The 25,117-nt window shown below is 36.2% G+C and overlaps 1 protein-coding gene across 1 annotated transcript in view; it reads left to right on the forward strand.

Annotated features, from left to right (window-relative positions):
- The window catches only part of SYNE1 (spectrin repeat containing nuclear envelope protein 1), a 308,461-nt gene that overhangs the window by 89,150 nt on the left and 194,194 nt on the right, over nucleotides 1-25,117 (forward strand). The window contains exons 14-29 of the mRNA XM_075748397.1: nucleotides 207-319; nucleotides 868-1,036; nucleotides 4,702-4,798; nucleotides 6,371-6,573; nucleotides 10,541-10,705; nucleotides 12,175-12,327; nucleotides 12,755-12,898; nucleotides 13,237-13,410; nucleotides 15,523-15,681; nucleotides 17,589-17,753; nucleotides 18,349-18,483; nucleotides 19,380-19,538; nucleotides 19,785-19,993; nucleotides 20,252-20,360; nucleotides 21,639-21,803; nucleotides 23,734-23,901. Coding sequence (XP_075604512.1) covers nucleotides 207-319; nucleotides 868-1,036; nucleotides 4,702-4,798; nucleotides 6,371-6,573; nucleotides 10,541-10,705; nucleotides 12,175-12,327; nucleotides 12,755-12,898; nucleotides 13,237-13,410; nucleotides 15,523-15,681; nucleotides 17,589-17,753; nucleotides 18,349-18,483; nucleotides 19,380-19,538; nucleotides 19,785-19,993; nucleotides 20,252-20,360; nucleotides 21,639-21,803; nucleotides 23,734-23,901 — 2,487 coding nt within the window. The remainder of the gene's footprint in view (nucleotides 1-206; nucleotides 320-867; nucleotides 1,037-4,701; nucleotides 4,799-6,370; nucleotides 6,574-10,540; nucleotides 10,706-12,174; nucleotides 12,328-12,754; nucleotides 12,899-13,236; nucleotides 13,411-15,522; nucleotides 15,682-17,588; nucleotides 17,754-18,348; nucleotides 18,484-19,379; nucleotides 19,539-19,784; nucleotides 19,994-20,251; nucleotides 20,361-21,638; nucleotides 21,804-23,733; nucleotides 23,902-25,117) is intronic.

The following is a 25,117-nucleotide window of genomic DNA, read 5'->3' on the forward strand; positions in this document are numbered from 1 at the left end:
ATGTAAATGCTTTTGTGGTATGCATAACCTTGCATGCAAATGCGAGAGCATGATCAAATAGTTAACTACATTGAGTCATCAGTGCAGGCTTAAAATTGTGCTTATTAGTTAGATAGCCTACTGTGAGCCTTCTCTCTCTCTCTCTCTCTGCCACTCTCCCCCTCTTCCCCCCCTCTCTCAATCTCTCTCTCTTAAAATCAAATCAGGATCTGCTGAAAAACATAGATGGTCACAAAAAAGCATTCCATGAGATCCACGGGGCCAGGTCTGTTAACGGAGTGCCTGTTCCACCTGACCAATTAGAGGATATGGCAGAGAGGTAAGGCTTTCAATCTGAGACAAAAATCCTCTGTGAATGAAACGGAACTTGTTTGCTTTTTTATCTGTTCATGTAGAAATCACTGCCTAATTGTGTTTCTCAGTGGCAAGCATGAAAATGTTGGAAGAAAAAACCTAGAATACACATAAAAATATACCAAAAAGCCTGATGCTTTAAAGATTGATGAGAAGCAAAATAAGATATGGGGTTTGGAAGGGAATACTTTTTTACATTGATCCTGTTATTACTTGTCCCTGGAAGAAATGTTATGTAACAACAGCTGAGATGCATGTGAAAAAAGAAAAGAAAAATGACTTTGCAAAACTTAGTAACAGATGTAAACTGATGATTTCCATGGATAAACAGAAATGTAATTAATTTGCTATTCAGGAGCAGTCATCAGAATGATCATCATTCATAATTAAATGTTTGTAGACTCTGAATTAGGTGAAAGATTAGAAAAATATCTGAACTGTAACTAAAGCTTACAGTCTGTCCTGTAAAAATGAATATTGTTGTATTTTACTACAGTGTGATTCATTTTATAGGTTTAATTTTGTTGTCTCTTCATCTGAGCTCCATCTGTTGAAGATGGAGTTTCTGGAACTGAAGTACCGTCTACTGTCACTCTTAGTCCTTGCAGAATCAAAGTTAAAATCATGGATTATCAAATATGGAAGGCGAGAGTCAGTGGAACTACTTCTTCAAAATTACATTGTAAGTTGGAGTTGTCATCTTTTTTTGTATATTTGCAAAATATTAATATTTAAGATTGCTGGAAATGAATATAAGAACAGAAACAGAAATGAGACTTGCCAGTCATCAACTTTATGACTGCATTATTATGGAATATCTTTTCAGAGGTGAATCTGTCTTCCCCATGGAGGAACTTTAGTCAAAAGCCTAAAAATGAAAATTATTCTCTTTGGGTCATCTCTTCAAAAACAGAAATAAGGTCCCAGCTGCTAACTGTCCAACCATCAACTTATCAAGCATATCTGGTGGTTCCAAATCCTACATTTTTACTTACCTTAGATAGCAATTCCAAAGAACTTAATTTCATCTTTTTTTAAAACTGCATAGATGCACTTTATAGTGACTATACACAGATTAAGTGTAGAGACAGAGGAGGTTTTTGGCATGCGGTCCCCCACAGTACTTTCTTTTAAAGTCTTCGAAATGAAGAAAAAAAAAAAAGTTATGCTGCCTCTGTGTATTAGTTCAATATATTGTACTGAAAGGGGAGTCATTGTATTCTTTTAAAGAATTATTTTTCTTTTCCTGGTCAGCATTAGTATATTAAACCTATTACTTTGTTTCTGTTCTGGAAAGAGATTGCTCCAGCATCCAATATATCATGTTAAGAAACAGAGGCTATTGACTTACAAATACTCATTTATATGTCCCCTTTCAGTCTTATGCTGCTGTATCTTGTTAAATCCACACTTGCTGTGCCAAGTGGCTGGTAGAATGGTACCACTGCTTCACTTCTACATTAGGGTGTGAGGGACTCTTTCAAAAGCAGGGCTGGGCTAAATAATTTTTTCCCCTTATATCTAATCCATACAACAAAAAATGTACAGGAAAATTCAGTTTTGAAGGAATTCATACAGTTATAGAACCATTCAGAGCCAGGACACTGGTTATTGATGAAAGTTATTGATACTCCCACAGCATGAGAGTTTTTAGTGCTTTGGAAGAAAACTTCAAACTCAGTAAAGTTCCTCTACAAAGTTAGAATTGAAAACATGTTCACCTTGTTCCCTTTCTATGTTTAAATTTTAGCAGTTAGGGACACATAAAAATTTGGGAGTTAAGCTTTGTTTTAGACAAGCTTTGCAAAATTCAGATGATTATTTAAAATAACATAGTTTGCTTGAGACTGATGTGCAATAGCTAGGAGTTATAGTCCATTTGTATATGGACTGTATTTAGACTGTCACAAAAACTACTAAAAAGTGACAAGGGAAATAATGAGGAAGTGGATAGCTTGACTTTGGGGGTTTTATTTTATATCACTTCCTTATTTTTTCTTTAAAATTATCATGAAGTGGTGAATTTGTATGTTATTTTGCAATTGCCTCAATTCCTCTTGTGCTACAGACCACTAATGCTGAGATGGTTGTTAGGGGAAAGCAAATGCTTCCTTGCATCATTTATGAAACTGCATCCCATCAAATTGAATAAATTGGGCCAAGAAGATAAATAGAGCTCAGTTTCATTCCTGATGGCCTTCACTTCTGGATCCTTCAAGGGGTCCAGGGATGGAAAGAGACTTGATTTGCTTTGGCTTTCCTGGGAGCAATTGTCTAGGACCAAGAGCCAAGTGTTATTCTTCCAGTAAATTAAGAGTCTTACGTAGGAAAGCTGTAGTCGGTACCTTATAGTCAGTGACTATATTAGTAGGAGATAAAAATGTAAGTTTGTTTGTCTGCCAAAGCAGACTGAGCAATGTCAGCATTCTAGAAACATGCGTAGTTAGGGTCTGGATAGAACATATGCCTGGAAAATATTTATGTACTCTACCTTAAAAATAAATGCGGTTGTTGTTACTTTATCCCATCTTTTTTTCAACTGTCTGTCATATACCAGAAGTAAAGGTCAGCACAAACTGTACACCATCAACCTGAAAAACATACTGTACCAAAGTGTCAGCTGTAATGGAGATACTGAGTACAGTTATCCATGGATTTTAACCCACAGAACTGTGTTTTGGCATTGCTGTATTAACACTTCTTTAGTACCACATGCTATATACGAAAAAGGCTAGATAATTTCTTTAAAGCATCTTGTCAGATGGGAAGCAATTTTAATCAGTAAAATGTCTATATTTAATTTTTGAAAATATTTCAAATTGCTCTTGAGATCACTATTATATCAGTGGTTTGATACAGTCTTTTACTTTCTCATATGAAGCCTTGCAGGTTTTGGTTCAGGGTAAAATTTCTATATGCATGGGTTTGGCAAAAGTGAAAGTCAGAGTTTGTCACGTAATTCATGGTAAAGCATGTAGTTCTTTATACATGCCAGGTATTTTTTTAATAGTAGAGCAGAGAAAAATTCTGGTTGTCATTGACTTCTAGTTTCCTTGGTTATAAACACATTTCTAAATTACTTTCTAGATAACTGTGTTGATTTGACATAGCAACTGTAAAAGGTTTTAATATAGATTTTTGGATATATACTGGCTGGCAGATTAATTTTTAAAACTGTTTTTTATGCTATATAATGTGGATTGATGAATACACAAAATCTAATTCCCCTCTTCAAAGTACATTGAACTTTGACCTCATTTGAAACCTGGTTTTACCAAAATCTAGCTCGTACATATGGAATTTTACCTGTTCTGACATTCCAAAGCTTGTGTAGATATACGTGAGACGTACTTGCCTTAATTTTGTAGATCTGTAACTAAGGAGGCATGAGAAGTAGTATAAGGTACAAAACCATTCCAAACCTGTATATAAGTACATCGGGTAAGGCAATATAAAAGCCCTGTAAAAAAGCAGGGTTTTCTCCCTTTTTTAACAGTAGTAACACAAGGTATAATATGCGTGCATAATATAGAGAGATAATCATATATTGCACTTAAAGGAAGTAACATTTCTGAAAGACATGTAAAAAAAAGTCAGTGTCATTTGCCATGGATAAATAGGCATAAATGATAAAAAGCCATAACTTTGTACCCAAAGTATTTCCAGGTAAATTATTCATTGCGCTATAACACATTACGCAGCTAAAACATCACTCACAAAGGAAAAATGCTGTGTCACACTTTGGAAAAGCAGCATCTCTTTGTGCAGAGTTTCCTTAATGTTATTTTTACCAATTACAAAGGAGGTAAAGAAAAACTGAAGGATAAGTTAAATATTTTTCATCTCTTAAAGTGAAACCTACCTTTCTGCAAAGGCTTAATACAGGAACAATTTTTAAAGTTTAACTGGATTTGATTTTTGTGGTGACCTATATGGATGAAATTTTCTCTTTTATTAAAATGATTCCACTTAGATTTCAGTGTAAAACAGTTTCCATTAAATAACTTTTAAGTAAATTGCTGTTTCTGCACATTCAAAGTGTCTTATGCTAGTGCGTTTCAGCAAGTCAGCAACTAGCAGACTAAGAACATGTTAAATAAACTTTTCATACTCAAAGTAAATAAGCTGTATTTGTAAAGGGACGCTCTGCTGTACCATTAGTTTGAAAAGGTGAGATGTATATATTATTTTATAATGATGATAGTTTAAACATTATATTATAATGATGAAAAAAAGTGAATGGAGGAATAATGAAGTTAAAAGTTATCATCACTGTCCTGTTGTAATTATCCTTATTCTTAATATCTATCTTTATTTTGTCTGTTGTAATTTTGTTTTTCTTTTCAGTCTGTTATTGAAAATAGTAAGTTCTTTGAGCAGTATGAAGTTACTTACCAGATCTTGAAAAGAGCAGCTGAAATGTATGCCAAAGCAAATGGCTCAGGTAAATGCCTATGTTTCTTTCATCATGCGGACATAATTTTAATCTCTAAGATCTAAAAAGATCTCCTAATATTTGTTTCTTCCATGCAGCAGAGCTGTACAGCAATTGCAGTTCACCTGAGAGGCTAGAGCCTCTGGTAGCAATTTCACATATGAACTGTACCAGCGTGAAGCCAACTTGTACGGAGCAGCCTGCCCTCCTGCTGTTAAAATTTCTTAATCTCCAGAAGCAGGTGTTCGTGTTCAGACTTCCTAATGGGAGAAATCCATGGCTCATGCTAACTTCTGGATTGTTTCAGTGTTGTTGATTTAGGGCAAAAGTGTGCCAGAGACCAAACTGGGAGCTGGGAAGATCATGTTCTGGTGCCTGGAAATGCTCCCTGGCTTGACTTCATTTACTAGAAAAAGACACACAGAGAGCTGGTCCCAGTATTGTTCTAGTAGCAAAAAGTATCCCCTGATTTATTGAAGATTCTTCACTAGCTGTGAAAACCTATAGGAAGAACCCAAATGATAAGTGAAGTAAGGATATACATGAGAAAAATATGCAGCTGATTCAACAGCTGCCTCCTGTAATTCCTGAACACTGCTGAGTTCAGTGAGAATGCATGAGGGCAATATTTGACCTCAACAGTTAGAGACATGAGATCACTTTAATCTCTGCTGAGGAGATAACACAATAATGTCTGTGGAGGATTGCTGCAGCTCCTAAAGTGGTTAGCAGATGTGGAGAGAAAATGGATATCTTTTTTTGCTGTGAAATTTAAGTTGATGATCGTCACACTCAAATTTTACAAAAGTAAACATTTTTACCAGTCATTCTTACAAAGAATAAAATTAATAGATTTATTCAATGCTATTAAAAAATCCAATAACAAATTCTTTTCCAGAGGGCAGCTATTCACTTACATGAATTCAGATACAGCAGTGCAAATTAGAAGACACCTTAGCTAAAAAATGTTGTTTAAATTATCTATATTCTGCATGTTTTATGAAGTCTCAGAATTGGTTTGGGTCCTTTTTCTTCTCTCTGGTTTGTTTGTTTGGGCTTTTTTTTTTTTTTTTTTTTTCCCCTGCAATGAGTACACACTTGTTCCTCTATTACCATGAGGAAAATACTAAAAATTAAATGGCAAAAATTAGCAGCAGTTTGGTTTTAAAGTTGGTGCAAGGAAGATCAGAATTTCATTCAATACTTTTCAGTGCAGACACAATATGTGTTTGTACATTAGACATCTCTATTATTTTCTGCTTGTTTAAGGAAACTTTCTCTCTTGATTTCTTTTATTGCAGATTAGAAATGAACACCACATTTGAATACGCAGTCTAACTGTTTCAATATAGCACTAGTTTTATGTACTTTCTTTAGTCTTTAATTCAGAGGTTTAACTTCTCAGTCATAATTTTGCACTAAAATTGGGCTGTGAACTGAACATATGTATATAAAAGCCTACTGAAATAGAACTTGCAGTAAAATATAATTCCCCAATGAGAGTGGATAAGCATAGCATAAAAATAAGCTTTACAGAAATAATAATGAACCAAAATATTCAATGTCTATCCCATATCTCAGTGGAAGAAGTTGAGAATGTGATGAAATTCATGAATGAAACAACAGCACAGTGGAGGAACCTCTCAGTAGAGGTGAGAAGTGTAAGAAGCATGTTGGAAGAAGTAATTGCTAATTGGGACAGATATAGCAGCACTGTGGCAGGACTACAAGCTTGGCTGGAAGATGCTGAAAAAATGCTGAATCAGCCTGAACATTCTAAAAAGGTATGCATTGATAGCATATGGATCTGGCTATTTTGTAAATTAGGAAATGTGGGATATGTTTTTGCATCTGGTTAGGTTGTTTTACAAAATGTCATACAAGAGGGAGAGATTTTTTCAGTTTCTGGCATACTGTCTACACTCATCATAGGTGTTTCAATGTTTGCACGTATAGCGTGTACAGACATATATACACGGAATGAAGGAAGGCATCACCTGTGATTACATGGTTAGAGTCATTTTTCGCGTGAATATAGGGCAGCAGTATTGCTCAGAGATAGGAATGTTACATGGTTTACTCAAAGGCAAATACAGCTCTTAACACCAAAGTGCATAGTCATATGCTACCTATGAAGACACATAAAGAAAATTCTTTTTTTCCACTGATTTTTCTACCATATAGATGACCAATTTTAATATTAGTTATCTTCACAAGACAACATTATTAATGTGTTGTTATGTTTGATGGATAAGTAATCAATCAATTTCCCTGACATTTTAGAAATCTTTTAGACAGTTCCTTGCTTTCTTTTTTTTCTGATCTGTAGTACAGTACTGAAGCACTAAGATTTATGTTTGTGAAACTTCAATAATGACCTATATTGACTTGAATAATAGTGCATTTAATAGGTGCTACATTTTCACCCAGTTCCAACGTAGCACCAATACAGCTCTTAACACCTTAGCGTAGTTTTCAGATCGGTTTTATAACTTTACCTTTAAAGATTTTCAAAGCAGAAATCTGAACGTATCCATACAGTATATACTTCCTTCCAATTTCTACCCTAAATCCAACAAGTACTTCTTACCATTCTGATATATGAAGAGTTTCAAAAAGCCTTGTTGAAAACATTAGACATGAAAGAATTATTCTTCCCAAAATGCTAATTTCTTCTTAAAATTACATTGGCTTAAAGCTGTTAAAGATAACTGAGAGGTAACATAATCCACCTGTAGACTGAGATACATATTTTAGAAGTTACTTCTATTATTAATGTTGAATCTAGCAGTCCACAGCAATAATGTTCACTTAGTTCCAAGAATAGTTCTGATTTAGCAGTTTTAATATTTGGTTATTAAAACCAAAAGCAATACTTAACATTTGTTTGTACAATTAATAGTCATGCAGCCATCAGCACAAGCATCTGGAATCCCAGGTGAAAGATGATAACTATTGCTTGGAATATGGCATAAAACTTTTTTAAACTTTCCATATATTTATTATGTAAAATCACAAATATATGTCATGTATGATACAAAGATTTCATTGATGCTCATTTGCAAACCTTACCTGCATTACTAAAACCCACCATATTCTATCCTAGGCAAAGACCATAGTAGCCCCTTACCATGCTGTCATGCCTTCTTCTTCTTTCCATTATCTCTATATGACTTCAAGACCAACATATGCCACTGTTCTTTTTGCAAAACAAAGTGGCTTCTCGGTGTTCTCATTGCTTTCTGTTTTCAGAAACCTTATTGTGAAACTGTAGTACAGATCTTGCAAAAAAGATCAGTATGTGCTTGGATTTTTCTACCACAAATTACTAGAAATTTAACAGTAAATGTATTAATGAACAAGCTGCTCCTTCTACAACCCCTTTATTTACTTGCAGTACCTCTTAAGCACTTCCTATCATAACCCCGTTGTAACTCCATTCTCCTACACCTTTCCCCAACAGCTGTATCGAAAGGGTATCGGAGGGCTTCTAGATCTCATGCAGGGACTTCCTTTAAAAGAGCTGCATTGTTTTAATTGAGAATGAAGTATGCTTCACAGTACCTTCCAAACTTGTCCAAATTTTACCTATGCTTTAGGCTGGCTTCTGAAATGGAGAAACTCCTCAGCAGGGTCTGAGAAAGGGAATGGTTTGTGGAAATAAGTGTGCGGGAGCAAGGGACGTGAGTAATTGACTCCATATGCTTTTTCCTTTCTGACTCTAGTAAGCCTGACCATTGGAGAACTGAGCAGTACCAGTTCAATAAACTTAATTTCTTTAGGATGTGCTCCCAGAGGGTAGCCTTTGCACAAAACAAGAGTTGTGTTCCACTGCAAGTGGAAAATTCAAACTGCACGTACAATTTACTGAGATGATTAAGTTTATTCACTAATATATCAGTACTATGGTGGTTTTGGCTGGGATAGAGCTAGTTTTCTTCACAGTAGCTAGTATGGGGCTGTGTTTGGATTTGTGCTGAAAACAGTGCTGATAACACAGGGATGCTTTCGTTACTGCTGAGCAGTGCTCACACAGAGCCAAGGCCTTTGCTGCTTCTCACACCACCCCACCAGCGAGGAGGCTGGGGGTGCACAAGGAGTTGGGAGGGGACATAGTGGGGACATCTGACCCAAACTGGCTAAAGGGATATCCCAGACCATATGACATATGACATCATGCTCAGCATATAACTGGGGAAACTAGCCAGGAGGCAGGATCACAGCTCAGGAATTAGCTGAGTATTGGCTTTGGGTGGTAAGCAGTTGTGCTGTGCATCACTTTTTTTGTATATTATTATTATTATTATCATCTTCCTTTTCTGTCCTATTAAACTGTCTTTACCTCAACCCACAAGTTTTACTTTTTTTTTTTTTTTATTTTGATTCTCTCTTCCTTCCCACTGAGGGGAGGAGTGAGCAATCAGGTGTGTGGTTGCTTTAGCTGCTGGACACGCTAAACCACTACAAGTACAGAGCACCTGTACTCTACTGATCTCTGCTTTAGGAATTTAAAACACTATATGTTGTTCAATTCTCTCTTCAACAAATTTTAGCAGTATACATCCATTTGATGTTTTCTTTTTGGTTGTATCTGAACTGTTTTTACATGTGGATGAGTTCTGACAAGTATAAATTATAAAGTGTCAGAACTGTAGCTCTGAAACTTGGGATGACTGACAGTACAGTTGGCCAGGACTTTTTCACATCTACCCCTGAGCAAAGGATTGCTTGGGACTGTCACTGTCCGGCGAACAGCCTTGAAATTATAGGGTATATTGGTAGTCATAAATAAAATGGGTCAGTGCCCCTTCTTTAGTCCTGAGGACCAAGTGACATGGTTCATCTTGTGTCCTTGTGGCTACTCTTTCTCCCCTGAAAGAAGGTGGCCTCATGACTCAGTCTATTGGGAACAGTCCTTGCCATGTGTTGTCCATTGAATTGTGCATTGTCTGGGAGAAGGGAAGCAGGGAAAAGTCAAAAACCTGTCAGAGAAGATGTGGACAATCATGGGACAGTGATTGAGTCCTGTATTGTTTACTGGTATAGCCGTAGTCATAGTGCCTGGAGATATCTGCCTTAGGAACAATTGCCCGTCCTCTTGAAGAGCAAAAAGGAAGGGACAGAGCTGGTCTTTGTCTCCTCCACCAATGTATGCATGTGTACCTGCCTACAAGATGTGCAGAAGCATTTAGCATTATGGCTGGGCTATTTCGGCTGTCTCACTGGAACAGGGGGAAAAAAATCAGTGACAACCATCCCTTTCCCCTCCCCACTCACCTACTCTGAGGTGGGAGGAAGCAGCGATAAAGAATCAGTCTTCTCAGGTCTTCTGGAATGCCAGACCCTGGAAAGCTGCATATGGTTCACAGTAGGGGAAGAAACTCTCTACAGTCTGTATATGTCCCAGGTTACTATCAGCCCATCCTGTTTTACAGACAAGACAGAAATTAGAAGAGCTCTAACTGTGGTTTCAGTCATGGAGTTTTCTCTTAAGGAGGAGTTCCATTAGCTTAACTGAAGCTACTCACTGGAGTAAAATGAGCTGTAAGTAAACTGCTGGTAGTTTTAAATTCCATAGGTTATGTTCACAGACTTTAAAATTCTATTATGGTATACTATGAAGAGCTTCAGAGGATAATTGTTCAAAGAGTTTTATCAAACCATTAGCTGGTGATTAAATTTTAGTTTCATGATTTAAGATAAAGACTAATTGAAAAGGTTTTGGAAAGGTATTTTCATTTTTTTCTTCAGGATTTCTTCCGGCACTTACCTCATTGGATCCAACAGCACACAGCCATGAATGATGCTGGTAATTTTCTGATTGAAACATGTGATGAGACCATTTCCAGAGACCTTAAACAGCAGCTTCTGTTACTGAATGGAAGATGGAGAGAATTGTTTATGCAAGTTAAGCAGGTATGTGTTTTTGCTGGTGTTACTTTTAAAGATTCACTTTGTCATTTCCATGCAAGCAAGACAGATTTGCCCCACTAGCAAGACTATAGGGCAACTTACTAAAGTGACTAACTGTTCATCATTATTTAAATTAGAAATTAATCCCTGACAGCAGTTTATTTTATTGGGGCTTTTCCTTTGTTTATCACTTTGGTTATACAGATTTTTATTTTTGGACATTTTCAGCTAGTATAAGCTGTAGTTTTCCTTTATGGTCACCTGTATTGATATAGTGAATATTATTTATGCATGTCCTCTACTGTTCTTCAAAGAAAATGATTGGGTTTAAGTAGCTATTGTCATTTTAAAAGCTCTGTAAAACTAAACAGTGAAAATGGTGAAAGTGAATGTTTTTGCTACTCTTTAATGAAAGTTGCATTCAATTATTGTACTGCAAGCATAAGCAGGTACAACACAAGTTAATTAAGTGTTTTCCCCACATCTTTCAGACATTACTTCTATCTTGTGTAAAATAAGGCACTGATAATAAATGAAAAAACTACCCTTTATCTCATGGAAGAGATTCAACTGATTGGAAAAGAATTGTTGTTTCTATATTTGCTCTTTAAAAAGCAAAGAGAAGATGTGAGCTATATTACACAGAAGTATTTCACACCTGATAAACACATTAGAAAATACCTTTGCTATAGTCAATATACATCTAATGATATTTTTCCCTTAAACAGCAGTTGCCTATTTGATGATGCTGAATCTATTTTCTCTACTGGCATGATTATTTCCATTGCAGTCAAGCTAAATGGAAAAGCAAATAATGATTGCCCCCTTTTTATTGTAACTTTTCCAAAATGTTGACGAGAATGTTCTCAAGCTTTATTTGCTGCAGATATTTAGAGTGATTCACTGTGGAAACAGCAATGCCCAGGATGTAAATATCTCTTCCTCCACTTATGCAGCTTCTTTCATGTGGTGACTATATGGTTTTTCTTGCTGGCTTTTCACCATTTTTGTTACACAGCTCTTTCCACTTTGAGACCTGTGTTCTCCCTTCCTCCAGCCAGCAGTTCTTTTATTGAAATTTCCCTTATCCTTCATCTTTTCTACGCTTTCTGTGTTCTATTCTCTTTGCTGAATTTTCAAAATTGTTACTGTACATAATGAGAAATGAAATGAGATGCTGATTCTAGGTTAGAAACAAATGAGAGTCTGGCATTCTCCAAATGACCCAAACCTTAAAAAAGGCTGTGCTCTTGTATGAATGTTGTTCTTTTTAGTATCAGCAATACTGGAACTAATGTAGATGATTACTGTCTAATTTAGAAGATTAATTTCCATTATCTCATATTTTGTTGAATACAATTTTTTCCAGCAAACAATTGCACTGAAAACATACTCATTCTCTTAAGTCATTACTTAATTGCCAGATACCTTATTTGTGGTAGTTATATTTTTGTTTGTTTCTTTTTACTTAGTATGCTCGAGCAGATGAACTGGACAAAATGAAGAAGGAATACCTGGATGGTGTTACCCATTTGACAGCTTTTATTGATGGAAGCAATAGGAAATTTTCAGTCCCTGTAGAAATGTCCTTCCTTGATGTCAAAATGTTTGTACAAGATTTAGAAGTAAGCGTCTTCCTTCCATTCCTTTCTTTCTCCTTCATAACAGAGAAACTTGTAACTATTTAAGAGCATAAAATTATTTTAGTATACATCTCCATTATTACTTTTTTTAATCAGTGATGCTTTTTTATATAATTTCTGCTATAGCTAAAATAAATCATTGTATTCTATGAGTGACACTTCTAGTACACATTTCCAAAACACTGTACCACTGGATATTTCTTTGTGTAGTTTCAAATCACATTCATGTGCACTGAATGATACCCTTTGGCACAGTTTTTATGCATTTGAAACATGATCCAGTATTCACTAAAATCAGCGATGAAAACAATTGATAATTGGAATATATTTTATCTCTTGAGAACAGACTAGTATTTCCCATGAATGCATAAATGCTGTTGTTGAAATATTTTTGAAACATTTGTTTCAGAATATTAAGCAGAAATTGCCTGCCATGGAATCTCAGTACAAAATGGTTACAAGAACAGCGCAACTTGTTACAAAAGAAGTTTCCCAAGAGGAAATGAATGAAATGCTTGGAGCTTTGACAAAGATCAAAGAGCAGCTGAGCAAGGTTACTGGACACTTTTTCTATTACACATGTTGTTGACTGTTGAACTAATAAATAGTAAGCTCCCCTACATAAATGGTCAGATATATGCATTTGAGCAAATATATAGTTACAGTACCAATAGATTGATTCGGGGTGGAGAAAATGTTACTTCTTTCAGACTTTAAGACTACCATCCTTAAATTTAATATTCTTTTCTTTAACAAGTAATACAGGATCAGGATTGATTTATCTCCAAAAGAGGCAGGTAGCAACTATATAAAACCATATGCAGATGAAGCTACTATATGTTGAATTTTACAACTTTTTTAATAATTCTTTTTCTTTGAAATGGCCAAAAGGTTGAGGAGTATTCCTGTGCCCTGCTGTATGAATGCCAGCATCTGCTGTCTCCACTGGAAGAACTGGAGAAACAAATCACACATTTTTATGAATCTCTTGAAAAGGTCAATGAAATAATTTCTATCCTGGATCCTGAAGCACAACCTACAACTGTTCTTAAACAAAAAGCCCAAGTAAGTTTCAAAAACATCTTTCAAAGATCTGCTGCCTCTGAGTATTTACAGTTAGCTTTCTAGGAATTTGGATTGCAACTCGGTAAGCTGCGCAAATGTTTCTTCATATTCAGGCAACAAACATAACCTATCCCAAAGTCAGCTAAGCATAAACGTACCAAGATTGAAACTTGTGTTTCCTCCCAGTGCCCGTGGTTTCAATCCAAAAAGTAAACATAAGACTTTGGTTTTATCTATTGGAAATTGGACTGAAATATCAGAAATACATTGGATTTTTTATTAAGCAGATGAAATAACATGATCAGGAAAATCCCTAGGTTTTCTTGGACAATTATGGAAGTTTCTTAGAAGTCTGGAAGTGGTTTCTTTGAAGTGCATTGTAGTAGAACATTAACTTTTCTAACCTGACCAATAAATGTTTAATTCTGGAGGAATTCAGAGCTAGTCAGAACTCTTTTGGAAAGGTAAATGAAAATATGAGGATCTTGCATAGGAGAGAGTTGGGGTTGCTCAGCCTGGAGAAGAGAAGGCTCTGGGAGACCTTATAGCAGCCTGTCAGTACCTGAAGGGGGCCTACAGGAAAGCTGGAGAGGGACTGTTTACAAGGGCATGGAGTGATGGGGCAAGGGGTAATAGGTTTAAGCTGAAGGAAGGTTGATTTAGATTAAATTTTAGGAAGAAATTCTTCACTGTGAGGGTGGTGAGGCCCCGGAACAGGTTATCCAGAGAAGTTGTGGCTGCTCCATCCCTGGCAGTGTTCAAGACGAGGTTAGATGGGTCTTTGGGCAGCCTGGTCTAGTGGAGGGTGTCCCTGCCCATGGCAGGGGGGGTTGGAACTAGATGGTCTTTAAGGTCACTTCCAACCCAAACCATTTTATGATTATACGATTCTCTGAATTGGCATTTATCCTCGTGTATGTGTGGTATATAGCCTAGAAATAGTCCCTCAAAATTGATGTACACATTTCATTAGAGTCAGATTTGACAGGTAATATGCTGAAATGGGTTTTTTATGGGAAGTTGAACTCTTTAAAAGTCATTTAGAGTCCCTTGCAGGAAAAAAAAAAAAAAATATTGGAATAGAGATTTAATTTCACATGTGTGTGTATATATAAATTAGTTCAAGCTTATAATGACTCTGGAGATCAGCCCAATAATTCAACAAGAAGTGTCTTCTCTTCTAGTGATTTCAAGCTTTAATTGTGTTTTGGTAAAAAAAAAAAATTATCTGGTAAGCTTAAATCAAGCCAGTCCATTTATCTTCCTTCATAAATTGTCTTCTGTTTATGAACACCAGTTGAGTTGTGTCCAACCTGCAGGTTAAGGAGCAGCTCATAAGAGTGCTCCTTTCCTCTGCCCCTGAAGGTTAATCTGCCCCGGAACATCACAATGAAAAGACATGTTTCTTCTGCAGTTATTTGCCAACCAAGGAACCAAAATATTCTCAGTTTATAGAGGGTGCTGGTTTCTGCTGTTCAAAAAGTAAACAGAGTTTTGTGCTGAGGAATACAGTGTTCCTTCAACAGCAGAACAATTTCCTCACTACAGGATCTTTTAAACCCCTTTTTCAGCCTATGCAACTTCATGCATGCTTTCTTCTCTCTGTCTCTCTTGTTTTTTCTTTCTCATTACTTAATGCCATTTGAAATGAAATCTGAATTCCAATAGCTGACGTGAAAGGTTAATTTGTTGAAAGGCAAGAAAGGTTAACATCTCAACCTGCTACTAAGAGTTGTCATTCTTATGTCTATTGTTTTCACTGCTGCCTACTTACAATTATACAATAAATAGAAACATCCCGTAAAATTAAATCACAGAATAATATATTGACCTGCATTCTCTAAAACTACCCAAAAGGTTTGGGTATATGTCTGTGTCTTTTTTTTTTTTTTTATAGATAGCTAGAGCTCTATTTGGGTACAGGGCTCCACATACAAGGAGAAAGTTGTGTGGTCTATGTTATTCCATGTAACATTTTGTGTAGTCTGTTCGTCACGGTGCCTTGAACTTGTCCCTTTTGTTCTTATTGTCAAAAAAAATCTTCCTGTTATTTTGCCAAACTTTTCTCTCCTTTGTTCCTGGCCAGGGTGGATATATGTTTTTTTCTTTCAGGATTTGGTAGCTTATCAAGAAAACTGCAAGAAAGATTTGTCTCTGATTGAGAGAAATAGTCAGAGTATCCTGCAACGTGTGGCTTCTAGTGAAGTCTTACAGCATTTCCATCAGTCAACATTTCAGAAGAAAGTTACACAAGTTCAGATTACTTTTCAGGTAATTATGTCATACCTTTTTTGCTTATTTTTGAAAACGTGTTCATATGCATCTGATCCATCCTACTGTATCTCCATTTCATCACTTTGTAGCTACTGTCATGGAGACCTCTCATCCCTGGTGTCAAGTTATTAATTAAGGATTTGTCTGAATTAGGTAATAAATGGTCAGGGAACTGACAGTCCTGTTCTCCATGCAGTTATATAGAGGTGAGCCTGCCTCTGAGGAACACGGGATTTAAGGAGAACTTTCACATGTCTCAGGCTCCTTTGGAACGAGGAACCTGAAATCCACCTGTTAGGGTTGCACTGGCTTTTGTTTCTTCTGACTTTGTTTTCTTGGCTAATTTTTTGCCCCTGTATTCCCATACATCTCTTTCACACAAAGCATGGAAGATGAAAACTTTTGCAAATTGTACTATTGCTGGACTTTGTATTTCCTCAGAAAATGCAGTGAATTGTAAATATAGAAAGTTGCAATTATGTATTTGTATTTGTCAATGTAAAGATGTGTACTTCAGAGTATAATCCCCCATACCTGTAGAGCTCTATGTTGTTATCAGCCATATTGATATTTTCAGGGCTATTTACCCCCAGTCTAGCCTGAAATTAACCATTATCTTGGAGTCAGATCTCCAGATGTTAGGTTCTATTAGATTTGTTTTCAGGCAATTATTGTTCAGTATAAAACTATCTGAAGTGAATTTTAAGCTACTGAAAAATCTCCTATCAGTAAAGAGCTGTCACTGAGAGGTAGCTTTCAAAATTTATGTTGTATTTTGTGGGCTGTACTTAAAGATCAGTGGGGTTTGATTTACAATTTAAAAATCATTATTTAAGTTTAGCTTATAGTAACAGAAGCAGATACAGTTGTAGCTTGGTAAATTTACCATGTTAAACATTAATTATTCTGTTTCTATAAAGATGAATGGTGATTTATCTCTTTTTGTGTTAGAAAATAAACCTATAAAACATGGCATAACCATACAAAATGTGGCATACCCAGAGTTAAAATATTTATGGATATGGAAACTGGCATTTTCTCATGTAAAGAACACATTCCTGTGATTTTACTATTATACACAATTTTTTATCAGGAAATTTTAAAAAGGCTTGGAAAGGTTTTTAAGTTGAGAACTACAGATTTGCTTAGGTCACTGGGTAAAATCATTACAATTCCTTACACTGGGGTTTGTAATCAGTGAGGATGGTAAGTGTATGGTTAGTAGGCAGTGTTGGAATTACCTTGCTGCGGTTGAACTGGTGAACTGTTCATTTCTCCCTGTAAATTTTGTTAATGGCTTATGGAATTGTAACCACTGGATAATTCAGTGCACTGGGACAGGCTGCAAAGCAGAATAATGAAGAGCTGTGACTAAGGTTTCAAAACAAGAGGATTTCAGGGTAGCAGCTAAACCACAAAACTTGCTGTCTTTCTTTTAAGCGGCTTTCTACCTGGTTGCTTCTCTGGCTTACTAGTGAGATAATCATACAAACCTCCTCCAGGTCAGAAGACCTGTAGCATGGAACTGGTTGGATCCATAGGTCAAACCAGCATCATGTGGAATTGTGTAGGAGGAGGCAGTCTGCTACTAGGAAAAATGGAATGGCAAGCTTTTAACTATACCAGGTGCTTTACATTTGAAAGCAGGCTTTAGGAAGTAAACACTAGCCAAACAGCAGAGGCATTGTGAAGTATTAGATAGCTACCCATTTTTATCTGAATGAAGGATAACATTAGCACGAGCATTAGTATAAGTATTAAAAATTGGGAAAAGGAGACCATGAAAGGGCAAATATTTGAAAGAGTAACACCCATCAAATGCATTTTTTGTAAGATCATGGTAAAAGAGAACAAATAAAAATCAGTGAGAAAGTGCCAACTCATTTTCTTTGCTTTTATCTCAGAATATGGTCAGGAAAGCTGGGGACTGGAGAAAGAACATCGAAGCAAATAGTCGTTTGATGAAGAAATTTGAGGAATCTAGAGCAGAACTGGAGAAAGTAATACAGATTGCCAACTGTTGCTTAAAAGAAAAAGGAAATCCTGAAGAACTTCTCAGGAAACATAGTGTGAGTAAATTCTCTGACCTTCTTCATGGAAATCTTTGAGTGCATGACATACAACTGAAAAGCCTACTTAAAATTAATGTGAATTTCTTTCACATATAGAAGTTATATAGATCAGGTCAAACTAATGTTAAGATTGAAAACCAAAATGGAAAAAAGGATCACCCCTCTTATTGATGAATGTAAGCAACCAGAATGTGAAGAGAGAAGACTCCCTAGAAATTAGGGTCTGTTTTGCCAGTAGAACCTCTGGGAGTGAGGACATTACATTTCGCCAGTCTCACGCATCTACTGCTTTTTTTTTTTTTTTTTTTTCCAGATGAATATCTGTGCCTGTATTATGACCATTACTCATTCATGTAGCTTTAAAATGTATTCTTCTTAAAATACCATCTCAGTGTACTGGCTGAGGAAAAAAAAAATTTGCTGGACTTTAAATAGCTAGAAATAGTTCTTTCCTTAGCTCAAACTTCAGTTCTTCAATGCAGCAGAAGTAACCTTGAAACTTAGAGGGTGTGAGGGAACATCCTGTTGGCAGGTCACCATATCAATAAGCAGCTTCATCTTCTCACCTTCTCACTTTTTGCCTCAATTTCAGGAATTTTTTAACCAGTTGGATCAGAGAGTCCTAAATGCCTTTCTGAAAGCGTGCGATGAACTTACTGACATCCTCCCAGAACAAGAGCAGCACAACCTGCAGGAAGCTGTGAGAAAACTCCACAGGCAGTGGAAGGTTAGTGGTATTGATGGTGTCTCTAGAAATCATAAGTCTTATCTTTGGAATGTTTCTGCATGACCTATATGTTAAAAAAAAAAAAAAGGGGGGGGGGTGGGGTGGCAAAAAAAGCTGTATTGTTTGGCTTCCTGCACAATTGGAGAAAACAAAAAGTATTTTATAACATTAGATAACATTACATCTACAAATATCCTCTTGAAAAAAGCCCTGATAAGTGGTCAAAAGTCAAGGAATGTGAGAAATTAATTATGAAACCTTAATTTCTCTCCCTACTTACAGCCATAATGATGCCTGTGTTAGGAACATTCATTGAGAATAGGTGCTAGCTTTTCTTACTTTATGCTGATATTGGGTGATTTGAGTTACTTTCCTGATCTTAACAAAACAAATTTGTAAGAGGTCCTGCTATCAGTTTAGATTGTGTCTTCTGCCAAAGTCTCTAATAGCTGAAAGCTATGGAATTTTTTTGCCTGCTACAGCATGTTGCAGATCAAAGCTGGATTGATGGATGAGCAGTTTCTCACTATCACGCAAACAGGAACCTCTGGAAGCAGTTGCGAATATAGTTTCACTATTTGTTTGCTTTATTATTTTATACAGAAAATATTTGGTATATCTTGCCAAGAATCAAGATGTCTCTGTATTGCGTGTAATACATACACACATGGCCCCCAAAAACTTAATACCTTATGCTGTATCTAAGAGATACTGGTCACAGAGTAGCATAATTTACTTAAATGAATATGGAGATACCCCCATCTGTTCATGCATATATATGCTTTATTTTCTATGTTAGCAGGTTTTTAGATAATTTATTTGTAATAACTTCACACTGAGGTAATGGGAGTAGTGTTTTATCTCTGTGTTTGTTTATTGCCCCTGTGGGTGTGTAGGATCTTCAGACAGAAGCCCCATATCATTTGGTCCACTTGAAGATTGAAGTACAGAAAAGCAAGTTCCTGGTTACAGTGGAGGAGTGCAAAGCTGAACTAGTTCGACAGAACAAGGTCTTATCAAGAGAGGGCAATGAAAGGATGATTGAGGAACACATGGTATGAATTATATGCCACCACATGGGCATATACAGAAATACATTTCAATGTCAATAATAACCAGAACGTCTGACCCACTCTTAAGCCACCAAACACTCTATGCACAACTAAATCAGATCGATCCTTGGGGCCTTTAACAAAAAGTTGGATTTGACCTTAGTACAGTTTATAACAAATATATAGATATGCTTTGTGATTTCCACCAATTTGTATTTTTATTGAATTTTCTGCTTTGTCTCCCACCAGTTGTTCTTTGGTGACAAGGGATCTTACCATCTGTGTGAGAAAAGGCTACAACGGATTGAAGAACTGTGCCAAAAATTGCCAGTTTCTGATCCAGTGAGGGCTACGTTGGAAAGCAGCCAACGAATCCTGAAGGAGCTCAAATCCCAGATAGACAGCACATACATAAAGCTAACAGAGCGCTCGGACACCTGGAAGGGCTATAACAACAGGTGTCAGCTCAATTGCTAGCTGGGTCTCGTAGAGCCTTATGTGTGGTAACTCCTCTAAATGTCGTCATAGATCAGTTCCACGTAAAGAATGATACTGTGTGGTTAGCTTCAAGTAGAAAACTGTACTTTATGTAGTAATTCCACAAATTATAGTGGGGTTTTGAGTGAATTTTATAATTTTGGTCTTAAATTTAAGAGGTTAATGTTTGGTGGTGGCAATTTTTGTCTAACTTTTTTCCTTGCTTTGCATTATTTCAGATTTTCTGAATTGGCAAATTGGATTTCTTCAACAGAAAGAGAGCTAAAGAAGATAAAGGAAAGTGCCAATGATACTGCCAAATACAAGCAATGTAAAGCATCCGTGGGGGTGAGCCTTTGGCTTGTATTCTAACAAAGCTATGGTCATTGCTGCTGGGACTCTGGATAAAACTGTATTCTGAAGTAGTGCAACTGTTTTACTATTGAGACCGTAGTAGTGCTGCTGATTCCTGGTATTCTTAAAAACATTTCTGGAAGAAAGCTCCACATGCAGAAAATTGTGGCAGAAGTTCCTGCTTTTACTAATTTAGAGAATGGCAGATCCCTTTACTTGTGTATTTAGAACATCTAAAATATAGAAGCAGACAGAATAAATACTTGCCCCTCATCCTGCTGCGTGTGCAGTTAAAAGTGCTGTACAAAGAAAAGCCAAAGTTTCTGGGCTGGGGGTTCTTGAAGGATCAAGTTACAGTCTTACATTTAGGGAAATCTCTATAAGAAAAATTCTTTTCTACGATAGTGTAACAGAGGAGGCAAGGATATGCTACCATTCACTTTTGTATTGGTGACTGGTAACAGAAGTGGTAGAATAGTTGAAGATTGAGTCGTTTGGTTAAATTAATTTTAGGCAATAATTTATTGTGTTACTTGGGACTTATCTTGACCCTTATTTCTTTTTTTTTTTTTTTTTTATTTCACATACTAGGAGCAAAAATAGGACTGTCACATACTGTAGGAGTTTGTGTGAAAGTCATGACCAGGTTATGAGGCTAACTGTGCAGAGAAACATAATTAGGATGACTTTGATAAAGCACATAGACCTTTAGCTTAATGGGTGCTTCTGCTCCAAAAAGTCTCATTTACTTATGCAGTTTCGCTGCTGGCAACTTCTCATCAGGACTGGCACAAAGATATACATGAACTACTGGCTGAAAAGAGGGGGGAAAGAGCTATTTAAACAGGAAAAAAATACACAAAACCTTATATCATATGAAATTTTATGTTTGGGAAAGTCAGTATTTAAGATTTAAATGGTAACTGAGAAATTTGGTCAATATATGGAAAATATATACATGGTATCTATCACCTATCTATCTATCTGTAGGTAAAAATGGTTGTGAGTAAAAACTGCTCCACTACTACTTATTAAAGAACAGTCTGCTAAGTAGTAGTGGAGTAAAGTCCATGGAGGAAATACGAAAATCTAGCCATTGACTGGAACAGAATCAGACAGGGTATGCAGGCAGACAAATACTACGTTTCTAGTGTTTCAAGATAAGAACAAAGGTAGCATGTTTACACTACTAATCTTTGAACTGATGCCATGAATGACACTCGTTAATATATTTTGTTTATTTGAAGAAAATACATTTTGATTCTTCCATAGGAAATTAGGAGGCATATTAACAAGCAAGGAGAAAATCACAGCTGGCTGAAATCTAGACTTGCTGTTTTGACTGCATCATGTCCTGATTTGGAGGCCAAAAAGACAGAGGATGAGTTTTGTAAAATTTCCAGTGACTTCAAGGGACTCCTAGATTTGCTGACCGAGGTACAGTATGAGGGACACAAGAACTTTCCATTTACAGTGTCACGTGAAATGACATCAATCGTGGCTTCACAAGCATAAGTTCCCTGCTGTGTTTTTTTCATTAAACTGCAAGCATTCAGTAACAAAAAACTCATTTGTACTCCCATAGGGAAGCCTTGAGAGTAGTGGGCAAAATTACTGACATTTTTATAATGGATCTTTTCCCTTTGCAGGATTGGAAAGCATCATAGCAAATGTTTCTGGAATCAAAATATCACTATTTTTAAGGCAAAAGATAGTTTTCTAAAATCAGCTCTTAGTGAACATTGGCAAAACGGTGATGTACATCAGCTAGTAGATATAAAATTTGACTTTAATCTTCCTTTATGTATCTTTTATGCTTAAATAATAAACAAACTACTGTGAGGTAGTTCAATACATTGAGAATGTCTATCATGCATTGAATTTGCAGGAAAAGGCTGCAGTTCTGAGGTCTCAATGATAAGGAGATACTGTAATTGCTGAAATCATGGGAAGTTTTTAACTGATAAGCAAAACCTCTTAGAATCCACTGAACCCTTGAGTTCTGTGGGATCTCAGGGAACTTACTGCTTCACAGTTTTCACATAAAAAAGAAAGATCTGGAGAAATTTAGAACATCTTACACTCAGAAAGCGAACAGATCCATTTGAAAAAAGAGTTCAGGATAAAGAAAGAGTTCAGGCTTCAAATACCATTGTTAATGTGGATTCTTGTAGAGGTCTTGTAGGTGTTCCAAATGTATAAAAGTTCCATGTATTTATTGAAACTTCTCTAAACTTCTGTGGTGTGAAAAATGTGTTTGGAAAGTTGGGGAAACCAATGTTCTGATTTCTAAATGACTGCAAAAAAACCTAAGTTAATACCTCTTTTAAAAATTTTATTTTGTATTGAAGTACTTTTGCTTTTTGTTTCCTCCAAAAGTCAGAAGTAAGGGGAGCACAGGTTCATGAAGGTAAAAAAAGAAGATAAGAACTAGAATCTAAACTTGATTTGAATCTAAAACCATAATCTAAATGGCACTGTATACTATAGTTAAGAGACTGCTGATTCTTAGAAGTCTGAATACTCTTTACAGCTAAATATACAGCTTGTTAATCTGATGGCTGAGACTCTTTAGACAAGGACTGATACTGGGTATTTCCAGAGTTCAGTAGTGTTTTTTGGATAGTAAAGACTAAACATTTATATAACAGGAAGGAGAATGGCTTGAATCTGAATGACGCTCCAAAGTGAATATGGACTGGAAAGAAAGGAAGGAAAGGAAGTTTCTTCGTTCTAGAATGCTTTGATTAAAACCTTAAATCACAGGAACTGTCTGAGGAACAGAGCCTTTACTGAGAATCAGCTACAAGTAGTTAGCTGAATCATGCAAAGACGGAAGAACTTTGTGATGTGTTGAATCGATACATCTTTTTCTTTATAAAATTCTGCAAACTGAGACTGGATAGTGCACCACATGCGTATTGTGGTCCATCAGACCAGGGTGATGGGGTTTTTTAATGTATTTGTGATTTACCAGGGCATTGCTCTAGAAGGTCCAAAAGGCAACAAGAGTTTTTGTGAGTTGAGCAGCGCAAGTGTTTTGGAATCTGGGTCAGCCTGTAAGGGTGAGGACAGCGTGTATTTTCTAAGTGATCACCAATAAGCGGTTGTCACAGACAGCTATTTACCATATGGCAATGTAATAGAGAGTATGTTTAAACAAGACAAAGGTCTTCTCAGTCACATTTTAAGTCTGCAGTCACTCTTTCAATGTAAAGTTAAAATGTCTGTTAAGAATGCTGGAGACAAAAGTGGTTTGAATTTATACAATTTACTATATTTTTTGAAAAATATTCCAAATATAAATGTGCTCTTAAGATATAGATGTGCTTGACAACATGAAATACTTAGTTATCTATCATTGTAGATCGAAAAGACATTAGGCACTGTTGGAGACTGTGTCCAGTACAAAGAAGAAGTTAAATGTGCAATCGAAGAGTTAATCAACAACTCTAAAGAAGCCCAAGCAGAGGCTGAAAAGATCCTGGACACAGAAAGTTTATTACAAGCTCAGCAACTACTACTTCATCATCAGGTAGGGCAATTATTCATGTCCATATTCTTTTTTTTTTTTTTTTTAAGGTAGAATGTATGTAATTACTAAATTTTGCTATGCCCATTAACATAACTCTTTACATTTGAACTTGAAAGAGTTGTAAAGAAAATGGTCTCATATGGCCTAGTATTGATTTCTTATAATGAAAAAAGTAGTCAGTACTTTTTAAATGTTAATGTTCACAGATGAGCTTGTTTTTCAATTTTATTTAATATTCTTTAATTTCACATGGGTTTTTTGGGCACAGAACACCTGAAAACAAGGTTTCATTTACTTGAAATTTTGGGTAAGTGTACTCTGCAAATATGTAGTCTCTCTCTTTTTAACTTTTTTTAAAGTCTGCATATCAGATTTGATTGTGGTAAATTTGGCCTGATCCTGGTTTTGGAAATTTCTTGACTTCAGCAGCTTTGTTGTGGCCCCAACTCTAAATGCTGGAGGGGATGTGTACCTCTGGCCTCATCTCCTCCTCTAGGTAGCTACTGCAGTGGCAGATTGATGTCCAGTCTGTAGAACAGGAGGCTTTTTATGCACTGATAGTAGATCAAAACATCTGTGGGCTACAGTAATAAAACATATGGGTTGCATACAGCATGAATCATGGGTCTTAAGGCCAAATATGGGAAATTAACTTTGAGGCCTGTTCAAAGGTAAAAAGAATAAGAATGATTTACTGTCAATGTTTGGGCATTATGTAAATGCTTTATGTTAATATCTATTTCTGTAAGCTTATTTCTCTAAGCATGTCCTATTGTCTGACCAGGCACTACTATGTCTTATCTCTGTCTTATCTAAACTCTTTGGTGTTTGTAAAAACTATTGTATGTGTTAAGGTTCATATTTGTTCTTTCAATACTCTACATTCCTTATCAGTCATAGGAGAGGTAGTAGGAACAGTTGACTTCTTGAGTTCTCAGACTCTTCTTTTTATATGGAGTCTGTTAAGTTAAAACCAGACTTTGACAAAGACTTGAAGGTACTCAGAGTAGAATTGAGCAGGGAGCTGTGAGCTTACCTAGCAAGGCTGCCAATGGGACAGGCATTTTAGAAAAGGAGAAGGGATGTGGTCTTAGGAGTTTCTGATAGTGCTACAAAGCAAAATGCATCAAAGAAAGAGTTATGCAAATTGGCCATCCCCCTACTGCTCTCTAATGAAGGCTGATATATTGCTTTGATCAGTCTGAGGCTCCAACCT

Source organism: Balearica regulorum, chromosome 3, assembly GCF_011004875.1.
Source record: "Balearica regulorum gibbericeps isolate bBalReg1 chromosome 3, bBalReg1.pri, whole genome shotgun sequence".
Classification (NCBI taxonomy): domain Eukaryota; kingdom Metazoa; phylum Chordata; class Aves; order Gruiformes; family Gruidae; genus Balearica; species Balearica regulorum.